Source organism: Gobius niger (genome assembly GCF_951799975.1).
Source record: "Gobius niger genome assembly, chromosome: 2".
Lineage (NCBI taxonomy): Eukaryota > Metazoa > Chordata > Actinopteri > Gobiiformes > Gobiidae > Gobius > Gobius niger.
In genome coordinates this window covers 36,441,377-36,459,666 of record NC_136853.1, presented here as the reverse complement: position 1 = coordinate 36,459,666, position 18,290 = coordinate 36,441,377, and the positions used below count along the sequence as shown (strand labels likewise).

The 18,290-nt window shown below is 41.3% G+C and overlaps 1 protein-coding gene across 2 annotated transcripts; it reads right to left on the bottom strand.

Moving 5' to 3' along the window:
* Positions 1-1,765: 1,765 nt before the first annotated feature.
* trim24 (tripartite motif containing 24) lies at positions 1,766-16,246 on the bottom strand. 2 transcript variants are annotated; one of them, XM_079552396.1, is made up of 19 exons: positions 15,914-16,246; positions 15,400-15,518; positions 14,887-15,034; positions 14,649-14,781; positions 14,392-14,508; positions 14,168-14,282; positions 13,947-14,093; positions 13,743-13,857; positions 12,244-12,377; positions 11,893-12,126; positions 9,021-9,083; positions 8,796-8,925; positions 7,142-7,199; positions 6,192-6,312; positions 4,906-5,201; positions 4,536-4,647; positions 4,377-4,451; positions 3,738-3,899; positions 1,766-2,559 (listed from the first exon to the last, which is right to left on the bottom strand). In XM_079552396.1, the coding sequence occupies exons 1-19, from the start codon at positions 16,185-16,187 to the stop codon at positions 2,008-2,010; spliced, it is 3,105 nt and encodes a 1,034-aa protein (XP_079408522.1). In that variant the 5' UTR covers positions 16,188-16,246; the 3' UTR covers positions 1,766-2,007. The 2 variants fall into 2 exon arrangements, with proteins under 2 accessions (XP_079408522.1, XP_079408521.1); XM_079552395.1 differs by having other exon boundaries at positions 1,767-2,559; positions 11,893-12,147.
* Positions 16,247-18,290: the final 2,044 nt, after the last annotated feature.

The following is an 18,290-nucleotide window of genomic DNA, read 5'->3' as shown; positions in this document are numbered from 1 at the left end:
TAACATTTTTTTCTCTGACATAAAGAAAGACGTGCATTACTGCCATTTTGTTGCTTCTATTCATGCGTTCAGGCGATCGGTCTATATTTGTGGCTGATTTAATTTCCCAAATCGTAACTAGTCACAGTTAACAAGAAAACAACAACACTGTGGCCCTTGCATCAAAGGTTTTGCCAAATTCTTGTATAAGGGTTTAGGGCAGGGGTTGGCCGCGTCAGGCCTCCCAGTATAGAACCTCTGGCCCTCAATATGATTTTAAGAAATACTATTACACAAATCAGAGAGGAAATATCTGTACTCTCAAAATATGAAAGAGACTGTCAGTTAATTTAAAATGTCTTAACATTCTTTGCAGAGCACCCAAGAATGTTAAAGGAATAGGCCACCGTTTTTACATACTGAGATATGTTCTTACCTAACCTTAGACCAGTTAATATATCCCCGTCTGGTCTTTGTCCGTGCGCTCTGTCACGCAAACGGAGCACATACGCAGCCTCTCCCACATGTCATATAGCTCCAAAAAAGCTCACGATAGAAGCTACCAAGCTCTTCCACGTGTTCCCTATTTAAATAGTTACGAGGAGCAAAACGTCCGCGCAGTAACTCCTAAAGACTTCCCCGCTCACTTCCGTCAATAACCTTTAGGAGTTACTGCGCGGACGTTTTGCTCCTCGTATCATTACGCCTCACAATATAGTACCCCTTTTTATCTGCTTATAAAATCGACACGTTACATTTCTGTGTAAATATACTTCGCATGAAAACACTTCACGTAACTTTATTTAAATAGGGAACACGTGGAAGAGCTTGGTAGCTTCTATCGTGAGCTTTTTTGGAGCTATATGACATGTGGGAGAGGCTGCGTATGTGCTCCGTTTGCGTGACAGAGCGCACGGACAAAGACCAGACGGGGATATATTAACTCGACAAAGGTTAGGTAAGAACATATCTCAGTATGTAAAAACGGTGGCCTATTCCTTTAATATGATGTAATACATGAGCATTTATGGAAACTGGTGCTTCGGCCTATAATTGGTGGACTTTAGTTTTTTGACGATTTGCCTACCCCTGGTTTAGGGTATGAAGCAGAAACAGAAAAAACAACATTGTTTTGTATTACAATAGCAGTTGTCATTGTTTTCCTACGAGGCAAAAGTCATGGAGGTTTTGATTGGAAAACAATTGATAATTGTCTATTTTCCAGAGGATGCTGTAGTGAAAGAGTGGAAATCACCTCTGAATAGTAAACCACTTGTTGGTCCTCTGGCTTTGTTGGACAGGGTGAAAGGGGATGAAGATCGGGAAGAGACACCCAGCAACAGGGCTGAGTGCACCAGCTGAAAAACCCACGAGTTCTGGCATAAGTGGAGCTTTCTTAAACACTTGACTGGACAATCGGCTGCACAATACTGACGTTTTTTGACCCACTTATAAGGTTGCATTACGTATATGAGGCATACGCGGCTCCAGGAGGAGGAATAAACATTCTTTGCCCCAACTCCACTTAGAGCGTAAAGCATTTTTTAATGTACTAAAACAGCAGGAGGGAACCGCAAAGAAAAGAGCAAGTAAGAGTAAGGAGTAGAAATATTCTAAAAAAAAAAAAACAGCTTAAATACATGTTGCCAGTTGTAAATGGAAACTCACAAATATTCCAATACAAAATAAAACTTAAGTGTAGGCAGATTTTGTAATTTTGCATGCAAATCCATCTCATTTGGAGCATTTGCAAATCTATTTACAAATCTTACAAAAAACAAATATTCACATGTACCATACTGCATACATGTCCATTTTATGTAACAAGACTCACCACACAATATCTCAGTCCAGTGACAGTAAAATCATTGTCCACTATAAATTAACTCAATATATCTTAAATTCATAAAATACTCCGATGGTTGACGATGGCTCCTTTTTCAATCATTCTACAACTACTCAAACTGCAGCAAATGTCTGTGGGTTCCATTGCTGCATTTAAACTGGAAGACTTGACAATTTCCCATTTTAACTCTCGCTATTCTCTTCCCCTTCTTTTGTTCCGTTCACATCAGTGGATTCCCCCGTTTCAGCTTGAGCTGCGTTTTCTGTAGGAGGTGGTGATTTTGCTTCTTGTGGCGCAATTGGAGGCGACTGGTCCTGCTCATCATTCGTAACCTCCGCAGAGCAATGTGTATCTTTTAGTTCATTTTCCTGTTCAGTTTCCTGTTCAGTCTGTTCCACGGTGGGTGCATTATCTGAAGTAAGCATTTCCAAATTATTTTCATCTGTGGGATTTGATGCCTCTTCAGTTTTGTCGTTTTCTGCTGGTTTATCTTCTTTCTCAGGAGCCAAATCCCCCTCAGAAACATCTTTTTCTGTGGGGGTTTCTGGTTTATTGTCCATTGTCACATTTTTTTCTGTCAAGACAGCCTCTTCCTCCTCTATCTCATCTTCTAAGGGGGGAATCATGCCCTCCTCTCTCCCTCCAGGAAACACCCGATCTGGGTACACCAGCTTCAGCTGCTCATCAAAGTAGTCCTCCAGGTACAGCCCTGCACTGCCCACCTCGGAAGTGGCCTGTCAAAAAAAAAAACACAAATGTTGTAAATGATTAGTAATAAAAAAGACAAAAGCAAGCGATGCACAAAATGTGTAACAGCTCCAGGTAGAGGAATTTGTACAAATGTGGCCGACATTAACCCATTCTGAAAACTAAGCTAAAAAATCAGATACCAATTCAACACAAAATATTAGCAATCATAAGAGAAGCTTTTTAATGCAGTTAAAAACAGATGAGGTCGAGTGCATCAACGTTCTGGGAATCACGTAAGCCAGGGGGAGGCAAGTTTACGTCACGGAGGGCCGATTTTCATCATTGCCAAAACACCAAGGGCCGAACCTCACCATTGTCGCCTAAAGTTAAGAACCATTTTCCACAAATGCCAATGTTTTACATCAGTGGTTCGAAAGTGCTCCGAGACCCACCATTATAACAAGCTGTGACCCAAATAAACAAGCCATAGACTTGCTTTTAAGACTAAAATTATGATCAAAACAACCCAATAATATTAATTTTAACAGACTCCAGTGTGTTTCCGTGTATAGTTTCAGATGGAAGTTCCCTATAGGCTTGCGACCCACTTTTGAGTCCCGACCCACCAGTTGAGAATCACTGTTTTACATTATATATGACCAAGTGGGATGTTCTGCAAAGACATTTAAAAAATACACTATAAAAAAAACACTATCGTATTTTTAGAGTACTTTAACAAGTATTTGATCCCTTATTTGCATAATGATATTTCTCAAAATCATATTGGGGGTCAGAGGTTCTGTGCTGGAGGGCCAGATTTCGCCACCGGGCCTTACGTTGCCTACCCCTGACATAAGCGATGGCCGGTGCTCTTCAAGGATAGGGCTGCACATGCATGAAAATAGTAGGTTAAAGACTTGCTTGTGGGACAACTTATATTGAAAAAAAGCAGTCAAAAGAAAAGTGTCCGAGGCACACAAGCCTTCGTGTTTCGACCCAAAGGTGTTTGTCAGGGCATAATGCAGCGTCAAGAATAAATAAATGCTTAAATTCCTTCCCTAAATGGACAGGACAACAATTTTTTGTCACTATGGAAGATCGAACATGCATGAATGACTGAGACTGTACACAGCAAAGCATAAATATGATTTGTGCTGGTCTCAAATGAAGCAACCATCCCCTGTACTATTAATTACATTAAATGAAAGGAACATATCCATACCTTGTAGTATTTTGCGCAGTTGGAAAACATGAGCCTAATATCCGAGATGAAATCCTCAGGGGTGGAGTAGCACTCGCTGTCAGAGGATTTGGCCTCAAGTCTCCTCTTTACAATCGACAAATCCATCGGTGTGCTAATCAGCTCCTTGTACCTTCTACTTTCCTTTTAAAACAAATGCAGGGCTTTAATATCCACCATTATTAAGCATTTCAGGGTTCCAGACTACAACCAATGTGCAATGGTCACGAGCGTGCACGTAAGGTTTTGCTGTATCAGTGTGTATCAGTTTAAATGAAGATAATACTTCGTTGATCTCACAATGTAGAAATTCACCTGTTACAGCAGCTTGAGAATCTAAGCTCTGTATCCTCCACTAGTGTTTGCTTTGGCGACAGTTTGTGTGCTTCATACTATAAATTAAGCTTGTCCAGTCGCTCTCTGCTTTGTGCTGAGCCGTGGCAACACTGCTTGTTTGTCTTCATACCCCAATGCCTGATGTAGACGGAACACTGACCCACGTGAGGAAACAAGTTTGTATGTGCAACCAAATAAAATGAAGAAATAGGTTGAACCAGTGTAACAAAGTGAGTCTAGAGCCCTGAATTTAAATATACAATAACACTGAATACAGCTGTTTACCACTGGTGAAGCAGGCTGTTGGAAGTCAGTGCTTATGTCATTGCAAAACAAGCGCAATAGTAGCCTCTCGCATTTCTGAAAAAAAAAAAAAGAAAGATTTATATTTTTAAGTAATGAAAGCAATATACAGGTTAGGTCTGTACAAATATTTCATTTTACCCTTCGATCCTCTGCTGGGAATTTGTCAGTCCCCACGTCATCTTTTCTGTCACTGACATACTGCATTTCAGGAACTTCCAAGTTTCGACAAAAAGAGCAAAACCACTCACCACTACAGAGGAAACAGATAAATTACACAACATGACTGGCATCTGCGTAATGATATACAAGGCACTGTATATTAAAACACTAATTAATGTCATAACTGTTACATTTGAACCACAAGGAGGCGCCATCATCCCCTGTTAGCACTGACAGTTATGGATATGCAGTACAGGATGAGGGTGCCTCCTAGTGGTTGTAAAAACACGCTTGCTGAGGTCAAACGACTGAAAGAATGATAATGGAACAGCAGCAGTAGCTCTTGTACCTGGGAGACTCGTTGAGAGTGGGAATGTGGCAGTTCAAGTGAAACACTTTGGGGCATTTATCACAGCAGAGCAGCTCCCCTCCATTTTGACACACTGCGCACCAATCTTCATTTGGATCGTCCTCTGGTTCTGTCCTCTTCTCTGTATTTTTTATTTGAGGTGTGGGCTTCTCTGGGAGTTCATTGGAGGCAGGGAGTGTAATTTTTACTGAAGGACAGGTCTTCAGCTGCTGCCGAGGCTTTGACTTTGCTGCTGTGCTGCTGTCAGGCAGGCTGGACCCAACACTGGACTGCACCTACATACGACAGAAGCAAGAAAAGGAACAAAAACTGATTAATTACACAACTTTGATCAATCATGACCAAACTAAAAACAGTGTTGAATTTAAGTAATTATTAATAGCAATCATACAACACTTTCATGTAAAGCATTTGGGAACATTTATTAAAATTATTAGGCCTACTATTTATGAATTCCTTCAAAACTAGGAATTACATGTTTCAAATGGCCATCTGGCAATAATTTTAGATGACGCATTGCATTCCATAATAAATCCATGTAAATTTACAGCACCAAATGTCAGGTGTATTGGGGCATGATCCTTTAATCCAGCTTGCTGCAATAAAGGTTGGTTCTATGGTGAGCAAGTACAAGCAGCTAACACAAAGCAGCCTAACAAATTGGGTCAAAGCAACACTTACAAATATTCTAAACCCAAGACTAAAACAAGGTTAAAATGCCACAAAATCAGGAAAAATCATAAACAAACTAAGCTTTTGCACATTTTTAAGTTACCAAGCTTTTTGTTTTTGGCTGGGTCAGCTACAAATGTGTCAGAAGGAAGCCCTCAGTGATTTGTAGGTACTATATAGTGACTTCTTGCAATATTGCATCATCTAATATTGTGATAATGATAATTTAGGTATATGCTGTGCAGCCCTAATTTAAGTGTGTTTTTTCCAAGACCTGCACATCTGTCCTCTGCTTTGTGTTTGCCAACACAAGCACAGACTGTCATAACATGCTCCGCCTATCAGGTACATCCACACGTCCAGGGGCATCCAGGGAACAGCCAAACTTTAGATACAGGAGGGTGTTAAGTTAAATCAGATGATGCGTTTAATTCACACGAATAATACAATAAGTGTTCATCACATTGATCCATGTGTTAACTTTGACAGCCCTAGTTAATTGTAATATTGACATAACATTTGTAAATTAATTTAGTAATTAAAAAAATGCTACTCCTTTTTTGCTACAAGGAATCCATTAGTGAGTATCTTACAAAGCTGACTTCATCCTCATCTTCTGGCTCGTCCTTGATGACAATGATTGGACCAGGTGATAATCTCCTTCGCCGTTTTGCTGCAGGAGAAGGCTCGGACACCGGCTTCCACAACACAGTTCTTTAAAGCAGAAATTGACAAAATAAATTGTATGGCTTGAGAATATTGGAATGAAATACGGGTTTGACACTCAACCTAGCATTTTACCACATATTGAGGCAAAGGACCTCATGTAGAGCATTTGTATTACACACTGTTCTTTTGCAGTATTAATCAGAATTTGTGTCTTTGACGGTCACATGCTTCATAAATCAAATTTTGCCACTCATTAGAATACATACAGTCATTATACAGAGTTAAAACTATTTTACACATCAGTATAAATAATGGTAAATGATCCTAGTCAACCCCTTCAACAATGATATTAGTTCCTTTAATTTCTCTCAACGTGTCGCAAGTGGGATGCCAGGAGTGTCACTTTGAGGAAAAATTCCTTTGCAATCCAAGCCAACAGGTGGTACAGCTGACACATAAGCGGTTTATTTTTATTTCATTTATTTATTGGTTTGTTTGGTTGGGACAGGATTGTAGTCTTGGGCTAATTTGCATCCGTTGTATCACACTCGCACTCTCAAACACACTCATTCATCCTGGCCTTTTGTACATGTTTTTAGTCTTAGGGTAACCGGAGTACCCGGAGGAAACCTATGCAGACACTGGGAGAACCTGCAAACTCCGCACAGAAAGGTGGGAATCAAACTCGGGCCCTTCTTACTGTGTAGCATGATTATTAACCACTGCCACTCAATAACTCTGCTGGGATTACAGGGTAGCTCTAGACCCAAGCAGGGGTGGCCAATGAATTTTAACATAACAAGGGGCCACATGAGACATGAATTGTGATTAACAATTGACAAAAAATGTGGTCTTTTTTGATAATGTTTCTTACCCTGTTTGTTTGTCTGTGGATAATGGCTTGATCATGGGAGAATTATTCCTTCCTTGACCTAAAGAGGAACAGAAACAAATGTTTCAACAGCAAAAGAAGAAGACACCGCGGCCGTTTCTCAATCCATGTACGTGTGCGGACTTGTATGTCCTGTTCCGAGTCAACGTCCGCTTCGCAGCAAGTCCGTCGCAAATCCCTGGATGAGGACTTGCTCTATAATTCCCACAATCTGTTTCGCTTTGAGCACGTGGATGACGGGGAATCTCCACCTGCAGCGGCCACTCCTCAGCGCGCGCCGAGCCATGCACCGAGCCGCGCACCCACCGAGCCGCGCACGAGCCGCGCACGAGCCGCGCACCGAGCCGCAGACCGAGCCGCGCACCGAGCCGCAGACCGAGCCGCAGACCGAGCCGCGCACCGAGCCGCAGACCGAGCCGCGCACCGAGCCGCAGACCGAGCCGCGCACCGAGCCGCAGACCGAGCCGCAGACCGAGCCGCGCACCGAGCCGCGCACCGAGCCGCAGACCGAGCCGCAGACCGAGCCGCGCACCGAGCCGCGCACCGAGCCGCGCACCGAGCCGCGCACCGAGCCGCGCACCGAGCCGCGCACCGAGCCGCGCACCGAGCCGCAGACCGAGCCGCAGACCGAGCCGCGCACCGAGCCGCGCACCGAGCCGCGCACCGAGCCGCGCACCGAGCCGCGCACCGAGCCGCGCACCGAGCCGCGCACCGAGCCGCGCACCGAGCCGCGCACCGAGCCGCGCACCGAGCCGCGCTCCAGCTGATCATGCGCGCGGAAATAAACACAGCAATGTGACCAGTTTAAGAATTTTTAATCCTCAAAGAAGTGTCTCACCACTCGCTGTACTTCTGAGGATGTGTTCTCAATCAAATGTACTATCATTTACTAATAATTTACTCACATGGTCAGCAACAGAGTCCCAGCCTTTAATTTAGGTCAATACCATTGAACTGGGCTGTGGTCGGGGATCAAAGGGCGCACAGTGAGCTCTGTGTGACCGAGCTGATGCTGCAGCCTCAGGGCAGTGATCAGTTTTGGTGGCAGTGGCCTGGCTGTGGGCGGCTGGCGTGAGCTCGGAGCACGTGAAAGCGTGAAAGGTTGTGACGAAAACTTGTGAGGCTGCAACACAATGAACTTTTGGAAAAATTAGAGCGAGCTCAGGGGAAAAGGAGAGAGCAGACGTTCAGCGGTGCTGGTGACAGAAAGACGTTGGAGCTGCATGTAACACATTCAGCTGCACATGGCTGATTCTGTCTGTAACAAAACCAGATGAACTCGAGTCCAAGGGATTTCTAGGGAGACTTTCTATCACGAGTTTCATATCTATGGACAAGCCAACTGGCGTGTGGACAGGCCAAAGAGAAATAAAAGAAAATGTTGTTTTTTTTCTCTGCGGCCCAGGAGCAAATACGTCACGGCCCGGAGGTGCCCTGCTCTATAGTATCTGCTCAAAGGGTCATGATGTCTTCATGGGCCCTTAGAATCGTAACCTTTCACCCCTTTACGATGACCTTGCATATTCAAATTTTTATGTTTAAATAGCAAGGATTTGTTACCTCCCAAACAAGTAAAGCAGGAATTGAGAAACGGCCCTACTTTACACAATTTAACTTCTGTTAAAGAAATACCTACCTGTGTTGTGATTGGCTGCAGCTGAAGCTTGAGGAGTAAAGACACTGGGTTTGGGGACCGATATTGTTACCGAGGGGATGGATACACCTGGTTCACTCCTTTTCAGAAAGTTAGGTTCTGATTGTCCTCGCTTTTAAGACAAGACGCACAAATATAGTTAGTAACTATAAGACAGTATACTGTAGTCCAGAGTTGCAAAGTGGACATTTTAGCTGTTTTACTCACCTGTTGTAGTGAAGCCTGTGTCATAGCACCAGCTGGAAGTGGCTGAGGATACCGGGATATACTCTGTAAATGGAACACACATTAGATTAAGAGGGAGACATTTTGCATTTTTGGTTTGCAAACTACCTCCTAGTAAGCCTTTCTTCTTATTATTTTTTTTTTTTCAATCTCAGATGGTGCTCCTTGTAAACCCCATGAACCTTATTTCCTTTATATATTGCATCAGCTTCAGAAGAGAAAAATATATACTTCATGCACAATGTGTCCTTTTTTGACTCTTCTCTGCATTAATCCAAATTTTGCAATGTTAGCCATTACATTAAACAGTAGAACAAAACAATCCAGAGCACCAAACCCTCTGAAATAATGCCTTTAATAACACCAGTTGATCTGATATGTGCGATCAATTATGGTCTCTGGGGGCAGTAATCTAAACAGAATTTAATGTGTTTAAATATGTGTTGTAGGGATTATGAAAGGACTGATGCAAAGTGAAATGGACTAAATGGGTAAGTGTGAGGTTGATGACAGGTAGATGTGAAACTGTCTGACCCGGACGGATGTGCCTGTAAATTGGGTTTAATGCTGGGGCAAGTTTAAAGCATTGTAATATTGTTGTTCTGTTGTTTGTTTTAAGATGTGCATTGTTCATTTATCTTGTATCCAGGGACTATGGATGCAAAGCAGCTATTTAGCTCTAATCTGCTGCAGTACATCTCTGTCGACGAGTTTAACGTCCCTGTACATTTGTCCCTTAAAGATTAAAGTACTGTGAGGGAATGTCCCTTATTACCTATATTCAAAACTCAACAAAAAAGTGTGGCTTAAAAGCAACCCAGCCTTGTGAATATGTAACATATAATCCAGTATGCCCACGTCTGTTATTGTGTCAATGCAGACGTAGAAATAACAAAATTGCTAAACTGTGGCCAGTGTCAGGGCACAATGACCGTCTGACCCTCCCGCTGTTGTCATAAACCAAACATACAGCTGTGCCCAAAAGTTTACATACCCTGGCAGAATTTTTGATAATTGGGTCAAGAATCTGATTGATAACACAAAGATTGTTTTCACTCATAGTTAGTGGTTGTGTGAAGCCAGTTATGGTCAAACAGAGTTTACTCTTTTTAAATCATAATGACAAAAGAAACTACCAAAATGACCCTGATCAAAAGTTTACATACCCTGATTCTTAATACTGTGTTTTGCCTCCTTTAACATCAATGACAGCTTGGAGTCTCTTGTTGTAGTTGTGGATGGGCCTCTTTACTTCCTTGGATGATAAAACTGGAGGCTTTTTTTTTGGCAAAAAGCCTCCAGTTCCTGTAAATTCTTGGGCTGTGTTGTATGGACTGCACGTCTGCGATCTCCCCAGAGTGGCTCAATGGTATTGAGGTCAGGAGATTGAGATGGCCACTAACGGGACCATCACTTTATTCTGCTGGAGCCGATGACAGGTCGACATGGCCTTGTGCTTTGGACAATTGTCATGTTGGAACGTCCAAGTGTGTCCCATGCGCAGCTTCCAGGCTGATGACACTTTTCCTCAAGTATTCTTTAATAACATGCTGCATTAATCCTGAAATCAGTTTTCACCAAGTTCCCTGTAGCTCACACATCCCAAAAACATCACCTCTGTGTTTCACTGTGGGAATGGTGCACCGTTCATCACCGGCTTTGTTGACTCCTCCAAACGTTCATGGTTATGGCTAACAAATTCCATTTTGGTTTCATCATTCCAAATGACATTGTTTCAGAAATGTTGAGGCTTTTCTCTGTGCTGTTTGGCATATTGTAAGCAGATACTCTGTGGCATTTGCAAAGTAATGCCTTTCTTCTGGCGACTTGGCCATGCAGCTCATTTATTATCAAGTGCCTCTTGTGTGCATCTTGAAACTGCTACATACATCAAAATGTTTTTAGAGAGTCCTGTATTTCAAATGATTTGAAATAAAGGACTAATTTGTCCATTTGTTACTGAATTTGTTGTTGGTCGATCTGACTATGGTTTGGTTTCTACAGAATCCCGCATTTTACACAGAGTTTGAACACTGCTGATTTATATGGAGGCGTCGTGATCTCACTTGCGTATTTGTGTTATTTTTTCCGCTGGTATCACGTTATTTCATGATATAAAATTATCACGTTATTTCGTGATACAAATTTATTAAGAAATAACGTGATTTCATAATTTTAAAAACTATCAGGTCATTTCATGATACGACGTGACTGTGTTGGTTCTGAACGCCAGTGTGTGCCTGCAGAGCAGACGGGATCTTTTACCGACAAATTCTCTTTTTCGTTGTAGACTTCTTTTGCACTTTTTACATTCAACCAGCAATGACAAACTGCAGAATGACCAAGTATCAAACCAAGAATCTATTCCAAAACAAGTGGCTAATTCGCTGTTTGTTTGTTATTGGGCCAGAAGATGACACCGCATCACGGGACGGCATGTTCTGACTGCTGTGGCTCGCACCAGTTGTGATTGTTGTGGGTCTACTGCAAGTCAAGTAATGCTTAAACTGCCGGACAACTGATCAGCCAGATGTGCCGCAAGAAAGTCACCGACCTTTTATAATAAACTGTGTGTGCATATTATCAGGCCCAGCTCACCAGGGTATGTAAACCATTGACCAGGGTCATTTTGGCAGTTTCAGTTATCATGCTTTAAAAATACCTAACTCAGTTGTTTGACTATAAAGCCAAGAAGCTGGTCTTAAAAACACACGCCTCAAGTTTAAACCCACATTTTCAATACATTTAGGACTCTTTAAGACCATAAATTTACTACATCAAATGTCAGACTTTTTAAGATCCCGTGGGAACCCTGTGATTAAATGATACACACATTTCTAATTTCTCCACTTACCTGAGCCGTAGGGAAACTGTTGCTGTTGAACATGGTGGAAGTGGGACTCCTTGTTGCATGCTGGTTGTTCCCATATCTTCGTCCCAGCTGGTTGACTAAGCTGGGCGATGCAACAGCCTGGGATGGGGAAGAACCGCCAGGAATAGATCTAGCAGGTTGAGGAGGGCCAAGAGGTCCCGGAAGACGAACATTTTGATACCAAGCCCACTGGTTTGAAGCAGGCTGCCTAGGAGGCTGTTGGGACATTTTGTCCACCTTAGACATGGAAGATATTCTGTATGTATAATGTGCCAAAGAATATTGAGATTGAGGTGTGTCTCAATCAAACGTTCCCCTAAGAACCATGTGTACCTGCATCTGGAGTTGAGCGAGTGTTGTCTGTCGTTGCTGGGCTGAGAGTCCACCAGGAGGTGCCTCCATTCTTGGGCCAGCTACTGGGTTTGACATCGGAGGTCGCACTGTACCCCTCTCCACAATCAAAGTCCCTGAAAAACAGTTCAATAGTTTGTATAGAAATATTTTGATATAATATAGAAAACTATGTAGACAGAAATGTGGAACATAACAGTGGAAACATAATGTGGAAACATAAATGTGGAAGAAAATGCAATCGGTAAAATATTAAAAGCAAACCAGCATAATCTCTTGGAAGCTCTGCTTCCCGCCCTAAGAAGATCAAACTGCTCCAATCACCCTATGGGCCTGGCACACCCTAGGCCCTATAAAAGGGATGTAGCCCGTCAGTCTTCTCCTTTAAACTCAGCCACTGGTGTAGAGGGCTTGCCTCTATAGAACCGTAGTTACATGAGGTAACTGGGGTTTATGTTTCTTCAGCCCTTTAGGCTTTTGCTGATGCATAAGCCATTGCAAAGCCGTGGAGACAGATGCACGAAAAGCTTCAAACTTTAATTAAAAAAGTAGAACTTGAACTAACTCAAAGAACATTCTTGAGAACATCACAAAATTGTGATTGTGGCCATACCGCCTTTGCTCTGCCCAATCCCGTCAGACCTTGGAAGCTAAGCAGGGAAGGGCCTGGCAGGACTGGGATGGGAGACCGTTTGGGAACACCAGGAAGCCTCGCAAATGTAGTGTGTGAGTGAGTGGTTGGTGGTGGTCGTAGGGGCCGATGGCGCAGACTGGTTGCCTCGTTTCTGTCAGTCTACCCCAGGGCAGCTGTGGCTACAATAGTAGCTTACCACCACCAAGTATGGAGTGAATGAATAGTGCAATGTAAAGCGTCTTTGAGTGTCCAGAAAAGCGCTATATAAAACCGATGCATTATTATTATTCATTATTATTAAAATCTTTTACTGTGAATAGATGGATGCAAAACTAAGATTATAATGAGATTGATTAATTTATCAGAACATGTAAGCGCCATGGTGATGTTGAAGTAAGACAAAAACTAGAGGTCGACCAATATGTTTTTTTTCTCAGGCATTGCCTATGTTGATTTTTGGGGATTTTTAAAAATTAAACTGAGACTGAGCTCTTCCCAACACAAATAAAGGGAAGTCGCTATCACTTTCAGTTATATATCGATCTGTTATCTGTGTTAAATCAGCCGTTATCTGATATTGTAAAACACCCAAATATCAGCCTCTAATAAAAACAACAGTAGAAACCAAGAGATAAAGTAGTAGAATATTTGCCTACTGTATCTTCCTGTCATATTTGACTTACGTTAAACTGTTAACTGCAAAGAAAGGAGCTAACAACATTCAACAACAGATTCAAAACTGGGACATTTAAATAAAAAATATCCATCAAAGTATCATCCAAAAGTGAACACACATGCCATAGTTAAGAAATCTATTAAAGATTTACAAATGGAATTGTTTTCTTACCAAGGTCTACATTTGTGGCCCAAAACCCAGAGCGACACTGGAACCGTACTGAGCTCTGTGGTATCAACGATGGGCTGCAATTAGCTCGCATCAAGTAATGGATTTGGTATAAGATCTGGAGGATAGAATTAAACATTAAGCCTGTGAAATGCTTTTAAAAAAATATATTGTGTTTTATCTGAACAGCTTTGTAGTAAGTCTCACCAATCTTTTGCAATAAAGAAGAGCTGTTCCACTGTGGCTTGCTGTGGCCCATTTTGTAAAACTGATGACGTGGTCTAAATGTCTGCTCAAAGAGCCGACATCGTCTTGTTGCTTTTTCAAACCCAGTTCATGGTCCTTAGTTAGCGCCTAAGGGCATAAAAGTCAATCCTTGTCAAAGAAATATCAAATCTATTTGAATGTTGGATAAAAGATTGACTTACCTCAAGTTGATTAATCAGTATCTTTCCCTTCCTGTTAATTTCCATAATAAGGTTACAGATAGATTTCTTTATTTCATTGGTGACAACCTTTCGATTTTCTTCAACCTGCTGCAGTCTGATCAGAAAAAAATAATTGTTTAAGAGACTGATCTATTGTTACTATGCCTTTGCTTTAAAATAAACAAAACAAAAACATTTGCTTGTGTAGAGTGTAAAGACTTTACCCATTTGTTATATAGTTGGATACTTCTTCAATGGTTTTTCTTTTCTCTTGTAACTGTTGTGTCATATGCTCTAGATATTGCTTGTGGTTTCTGTATGCATCTTCCAAAAATTGGTAACTAAAAGGAAGAGTGACAATACAATTCATATTATCATTACTTATCATATTATCATTACTGTAAATCCACTGCATTTTGTTATTTGCATACAAATTTATCATTATTTTTCTATTTTAAGTACAAAGTGTTAAACAACATACTTGTGATCCTTGTGTCTGAGTAGCTGACAATCTCGACATGTGAGCCGATCACATGTTTCACAAAAGAGTTTGAGAGGTTCCTGTTTGTGAACATCACAAAACACCGGCCGCTGTGTGGATATATCTAATGATTCTGCAAAAAAATTGAGACAGTAAAAATTCACAGAGAAACTACAGCTCCCTATAATAACCCCAACCTTAACCCTAGGATATTACAAAAGGGTAAGCAGCACACTACCTGGAGACATATCTTGCTTTCGCCGTATCGTGTGATCCCTGGTAAACTTGACTCTCTGATGAGCCTCAATGCATGTGACACAAAGAAACTCCACACACTCGATGCAGTAACCAGTCGCCTCTGTATTGTCTTCACAGCTCATACACACCTGTCAAGAGTATTGTAGAAAATGGTAAACGCAATACTAATTTGATACCACCAAGCGACAAATTCCACTTTGTCAATATTGAACACATTAAAGCAATAGTCTTAAACAGTATCTGCTTATTTTTTCATCTACTTGCTGTTTTTTTTTTTTATCCAGAAGTTTATAAATGCCATACCATTTCTTTGGCCTAATTTCTGCCTACATTTTCAGTTGTAACGATACTACTTGATGCCATTACCAGCTCAAATAAGGTACTAAATAAAGTTACTAAATTGAGTGTCGGCAATTCTAGTCAAGTAAAAGACTTACTTACTCCCTACAACATTAATATTGCAGGAATTAAGGGAAGGAGACAATGAACACACCTGACTATTTTTCTCCATAGTACTGCTTGGGGCCTCCGCAGAATCTTTGACAAAAAAGTTATCCAATACATCTATTTCCCAGCATTCCTGTTTGCAGACTGGACATCGGACAGCACCTACTAACAAATAACACAAAAAATGTGAATTTAAAACCAATCAAAAAGTATAACAACAGGCCACTTATGCCTCTCAATTCTAATAAAGCTGAACTACTAACCAAATTACCAAATTAAGTTGAATTAAAACGCAATACTAATCTCAAGAAGTGACCTTGAATCATGCTCGAACATGCATGTTTGTATGTAGTGATGCTTAGGGAGATTATTATACCACCTATTAGTAGGTATACTTAAAAAGTGTTGCCAATAACCATCTTCTTAGTGACAAAAAATCAGTTAGAAAAGACACCAAAAAAAATAGAAAAGAAAAAAATAATACATCTTTAGGAGGAGTACAGTGATTATATGACATGCGTAACTACTGGATATTAAAATATAAACAAGATTATCCTCACATGGTTTATTGTTGTCGGGGTGCGCCTGTAGGTCCCGTCTCGCCTCTGCGTTCCCGTACGGCGCCGGCAGACACTTTTTGCAAAAGGAGTGCAGACATGGAAGGAGTTTAGGCTCTCTATTGTGAAAACTTAACTTGCAGATGGGGCATGTGTCCATAAGGCCAAAGGCTCCTTGTGGCTTGAACCTCTCCTCTTCTGCCGGCAAACTTTCCGCTTCATTTTCCACAATAATAACAATGTCGTCATTGTGAACATTCTCGGTTTTTGCATCCATATTTATAAGATCCCAAGGGTACTGGTTTAGCCGTAAAGCAATGAAACCAACCTACATTACATTTGACCGACAGAAATGACTCAATCAGGCTGTTATTATTGGCAATCTAACCAAACAACCCCGTGTCTATCACCAAAACGCCGTGTGTATTGTGGAGTAACAGCTGGTTGTTTTCTTCTCGAAGCTAAATCCGCGGCTAACGTTGGGCTAATTTACATTAATTTGAGAAAGGCAAACCAGATATCATGTCGGAATTTGTTTGTTATACATAGTTACACCAAATGAACTAATGCGTATAACATTAAATGTTAAGTTCCGCAACATTATACTATGTTTCAATCGTGGCTATTAGCCTTTAGCCTAGCTGAACACCCATAGCTACCATTTGTTACCCAAACGACACTGCGGCCCGTGGAACTACGGAACCCGAGAAAGAAAAAAAACACCACTGCGAGAGCTGTGAAAAAACGCGATAGGGAAAGTAAGGTTTGTTTGGTGTAATATAAGATAAAAGATAAAAGCACCAAAAGTATAAAGAATATATATAATAACTTCAACATTATAAGTACCCGATAGTGGGTGATTGACTCTACAACTAGCCTATATACATATATAACTCTTATGTATAAAACTCTTATATATCGCCTATATAACTCTTTTATACTGCGGGTGGTCTCTTTTTCCTTCAAGTTTGGGTCCTCTAACAGAGGCTTGGGGGCTTGAGGGTTCTGCGCAGTATCTTCGTTGTTCCTAGAACTGCACTTTTCTGGACTGAGATGTCTGACCGCGGGCATCGCTGACGCCTTCACCCCCCTATGGACCATAAACATAAATATATTTAATTTAAATTGTATGTGAAAGACACAGTAAGTGACACACAATCATAAAGTGAAATGAAATTTATACATGATTTAGATTTTTTTTTATAAATGAAAAACTGAAAAGTGGTATGTGCATAAGTACCGGCTCCCCTTTCCTTTTAGTGCAACCAATTGCCTTGAGAAGTTGCCTGATGATTTCTGAATCATCACATGTTGACCCAATGACTAAATAGAGTCTACCTGTGTTTAATCTAAAGTCAGTTCAAATACAGCTGCTCTGTGATGGTCTCAGAGGTTAAGAAACTATTAGTGAGCAGACAGCATCATGAAGTCCAAGAACACACGACAGGTCCGGGATAAAGTTATTGAGAAGTGTAGAGCTGGGTTAGGTTATAAAAAGATTTCCAAAGCTTTTTATAACCTAAAAAGCTTTGGAAAGCTTTGGAAAGCTTTATAGGAGGACGGCCAGCCTCTCATGCACAGGGAGACCACCTATGACCATCACTTTTAGTTGTGTGATGCTGGTATGGCCAGGTGTTTTGAAATGCATTGCCATTGGGTAGTTTGGGTTTTTGTTCTTTTAGTATTTTTGTGTTCAGAAAATCGGTCTTTGAGTCTTCGTTTAGTTAGTCCAACATAAAAGCAACCACAGGTGCAATCCAGTTTGTAAATGACGTGTGTGATGTTGCAGTTGTGACTGCAGTGATTACAGGAGCCACATTGGAAAGTTCCCAAAGGCTTGGGGAAGAAAAGCGCTTTTTGAGGAGGAAGGTAATTTTTCACAAGTTGATTTTTTTAAAGTTGGTGCTCTGCGCACGCCGTATGAGGGCAGCTCAGGGAAGCGAGATGGATCACTACGAAGGATGTCCCAATTCTGCCGAATGATGTCCTTTATTTTGTTAGATATATTGCTGTAACAGATGGAGCAGAACATTTTGTTATTGTTCTGTATTTTTTGTTTCTTTTTGGAAAGTTGTGTCCTTTCCATTGACTTTTTTTTGTTGTAGCTGGAATCTATGGTGCACCCACTTGTGGGCGTGTGCGCCAGTGGTACGCGCACCAGTTTGAGAACCACTGGTCCAGCCAGCTGGTACATGGAATACTGCTTTTCAAATCAGTTAAATTCATCTAATTTGTCCTGGCAATATTCAGCCGTCTAGGCGAAACTAGGCGCCACTGTATCAAATATGACACTGTGCCACTGTGATAAATAGCTTTCGGAGGTTTTGTGTCTTAACATTTGTGATCTGTATCTCTTCCTTTGTCAAGCTTATTATTCCTG